The sequence below is a fragment of the Otolemur garnettii genome, unplaced genomic scaffold, assembly GCF_000181295.1.
Source record: "Otolemur garnettii isolate 467f Iridium unplaced genomic scaffold, OtoGar3 scaffold00081, whole genome shotgun sequence".
Classification (NCBI taxonomy): Eukaryota; Metazoa; Chordata; class Mammalia; order Primates; family Galagidae; genus Otolemur; species Otolemur garnettii.
The window spans coordinates 4,375,343-4,378,246 of NW_003852476.1; the positions used below are offsets into that span (position 1 = coordinate 4,375,343).

The 2,904-nt window shown below is 36.0% G+C and overlaps 1 protein-coding gene across 3 annotated transcripts in view; it reads left to right on the forward strand.

The window, feature by feature from the left end:
• Window positions 1-2,904, forward strand: part of JKAMP (JNK1/MAPK8 associated membrane protein) — an 18,713-nt gene that overhangs the window by 13,807 nt on the left and 2,002 nt on the right. For 2 of the 3 annotated variants that reach the window (XM_012807988.2, XM_023515878.1), the window contains exon 6: window positions 1,459-1,535. The exons of the other annotated variant lie outside the window; for it this stretch is intronic. In XM_012807988.2, coding sequence (XP_012663442.2) covers window positions 1,459-1,535 — 77 coding nt within the window. The remainder of the gene's footprint in view (window positions 1-1,458; window positions 1,536-2,904) is intronic. 3 annotated transcript variants of the gene reach the window in all.

The following is a 2,904-nucleotide window of genomic DNA, read 5'->3' on the forward strand; positions in this document are numbered from 1 at the left end:
CCCATTGCTTCCTGTTTCCTGTATTGTGGCTTCCTATGTAGAAAAATGCCTTTTCCCTCACTGAATGTTTTTAGGTCATTTTGTTAACAAGCCTCCACTCAGAACACATTCATGGGAGAATCACCCCATTTGCAATAAACATAAATTTATGAGATCTGCTGAGATAAGTCAAAGAGATTTGCAGCTGAACCACTGGGGAAACTAAAATGCAGAGCCCCAGACTGTCCCCTAGACCTAGTTGCACAAAATCTGAAATTGTGTTATACTAGAATTTAAGGCCCACTTTAAATCCTGTCTCCAGTCCACAGGCTGCCACTCCTCACACAGTTGGGCTTCCTTAGCAACTTTTTTATCTGCTTTTTACTGATGTAGATTTTTTTCTACCTAGTCTTAAATTTATATCATTCGCAACATTGTTTGGTTATTTATAAATTAAATGGTGTGTTTGTTGATAGCTGATGGAGGACCTAATCACTGACTATGAAGTAAAAGATTCTAAGTGTCAAACAAGTTATTCACTCAAGTTGGAGTCAGGCCTCTAGAGATAATTCAGCGTTTCTGACTGATGCATCCTAAATTAACATCTGAAATTGTTCTAAATGGATTCTGCTGCAATATCAGTAGTTTCATAAACTGAAGTTGTTTTTAAAAGAACTGTGTGAAAATAATTCAAGGTATTTTTTTCAATTTGTCCATTTATTTTGGTGTGCTATAAATTTGAAACACTTATTTTTATAGGACAAAAATTTGCTTAAAGAATTATTACTGCACTGTATTTGAAGTTGGGATTTCTAGATTTTTGGTATTAAGAACATAACTTATTAGACCTACTTAGATCTGTTTATCCTTAGAGGTTTGTTGATAAATGAACTTTTCTAAAGATTAAAGTTTAATTACTGACAGATAACCTTTTCTGACCAAGGTTCTCTACCTGGACCACAAAACACACGGAAGTTATTTGAGTAACTTTTTTCTCAATTCTAAGTTTGGTGCGTAACTGGCACCATTCTAGATGCATAGTAGAGAAGTTTAATGGTACTATTATCTAGGGATCTCCAAAGCCTGGCCAAGGATGGTTTTTACATTTTTAAATGGTTAAAAAAACAAAAAGGTATATTTTTTGAGTTGTGAAAACTTGTGTGAAACCTAAATTTCATTGTCCATGAAGCTGTCTTGGAACCCAGGCAGGCCCCTTCTTTCTGCTGCACAGGCCGGCCTTCCTGCTGCAGAGTTGGGTGATGAGACAGTTTATGGCTGGCAAGGCTGAAACTATTTTCCATCTGGCCCTTTCCAGGAAACATTTGCTAGCCCTTGCCTTGAAGCCTTAGGACTGAAGTCTCATAGAATTGCTTGAGAAAGTCTTCAATGCTGAGGAGAATTAATAACAGTTTGAATTTTTTTATGGTTCATTCAAAAAATGTGTTTAATTTCCAACATGTACCAATGCTTATCTTTCAGATTATGCCTTCCCATATATCATATTAGTGTTATCTCTGGTTACTCTGGCTGTGTACATGTCAGCTTCTGAAATAGAGGTAGGAAATCTTTTTCCTTTGTTAGAGATTTTTTTGATATATTTGACAATTGAGGAGAATGGTACATAAGATACAATATGGTACAACTGATTGTTTCAATAATCCTTTGCTAATTGAAGTCTATTAGCTCATTGGGAAATTGGTCAAATTGTGAAGTGGTCAGGCATAGTAGAGAAAAATCATTTCTTATAATTTATCCACATAGCAAGCATACATTTATGGAAATGTTGAAACTTATTAACACCACTTTGAGAGAAACATACAAATTGTTTACTATATATAGAACTAATTTTAAACTGTTTTACAATGGCAACATAATACCCATGATGTGGGATATTCTATATCCTTCTGTTCCTTATTCCCAGTTTTATTTTCCTGATTATGGCTATTGATTTCTTCCCGTAATGTCTATGATGTTTGGTGACATGAAGGACGTTAATAGACACGGTTTTCCTGTACGGTTCCTGTTTTGAGATGTCCATTTTGTGCCTCCAGCTTTTTGGTGTTTCAGTGGAAGGCCACTGTGATAAAGAATTCTTTTTTTGTTTGCTTGTTTTATTTTGTATGTCTTTATTTTTCAGAATACATTTAGCCAAAAAAAATGCAGCTTGACTCATTTGTGGGTCAGTGGGTAGAATAGAACATCATGTCATCACACAAGAAGTAATGGTGTATTTGACTCTGTAACTAGGGAAAAATATCTTCATTAAAAATTAATCAAAATGAGCATTTTTGCATATTATTCCTTCACATACAATTTTCTGAAATTTACTTTTTCAAAGAATCATGTGGCTGTTTTCATGTATTACATTTAAATGATTGCTTTTGAATACATGAATGTCTCCAATTTAAGAACACAGTGTCCTGAGGCTGTGCTCTCAGGGGACCAGAGTGCCTCAGCCCCGTCCCATCCTGTGCGTGCTCCTCTGCGCCTGTGAGCTGCCGGAAACTGCCCGCTGCAGTTGATAGGTGCTTTCTCGTGAGTCTTAACATAGAAAAAGCTCAACCCAGAGAAAATCAGTTGCGAACTATCTTGGAATATTGTTGAAGCCCCTTTTCTGTTATACAATGAAAGAATGGCAGGAGAAGACACCTAGACTTTGGGTAGTGATAGTGGAGGAATGGGACGGGGCACTTTCCTGGAGATTGGTCGGTTTTTGCCATCTCTGGATTATCCTTACTTCTTTGTAATTTTTAAGCAGCTTTGCCATGTGATTAATTAAAGAAGACAGGCAAATTAGATTTGGTAAAGGATTTGAGGGAGGAAACGATCAGATATTTTAATAAAATAAGATTTTTGAATTTTTGTTTGTTATCAATAAAGAATTAGCTATCCACTGCCAGATTAGCTTGAAACTTCCTTCCCTGC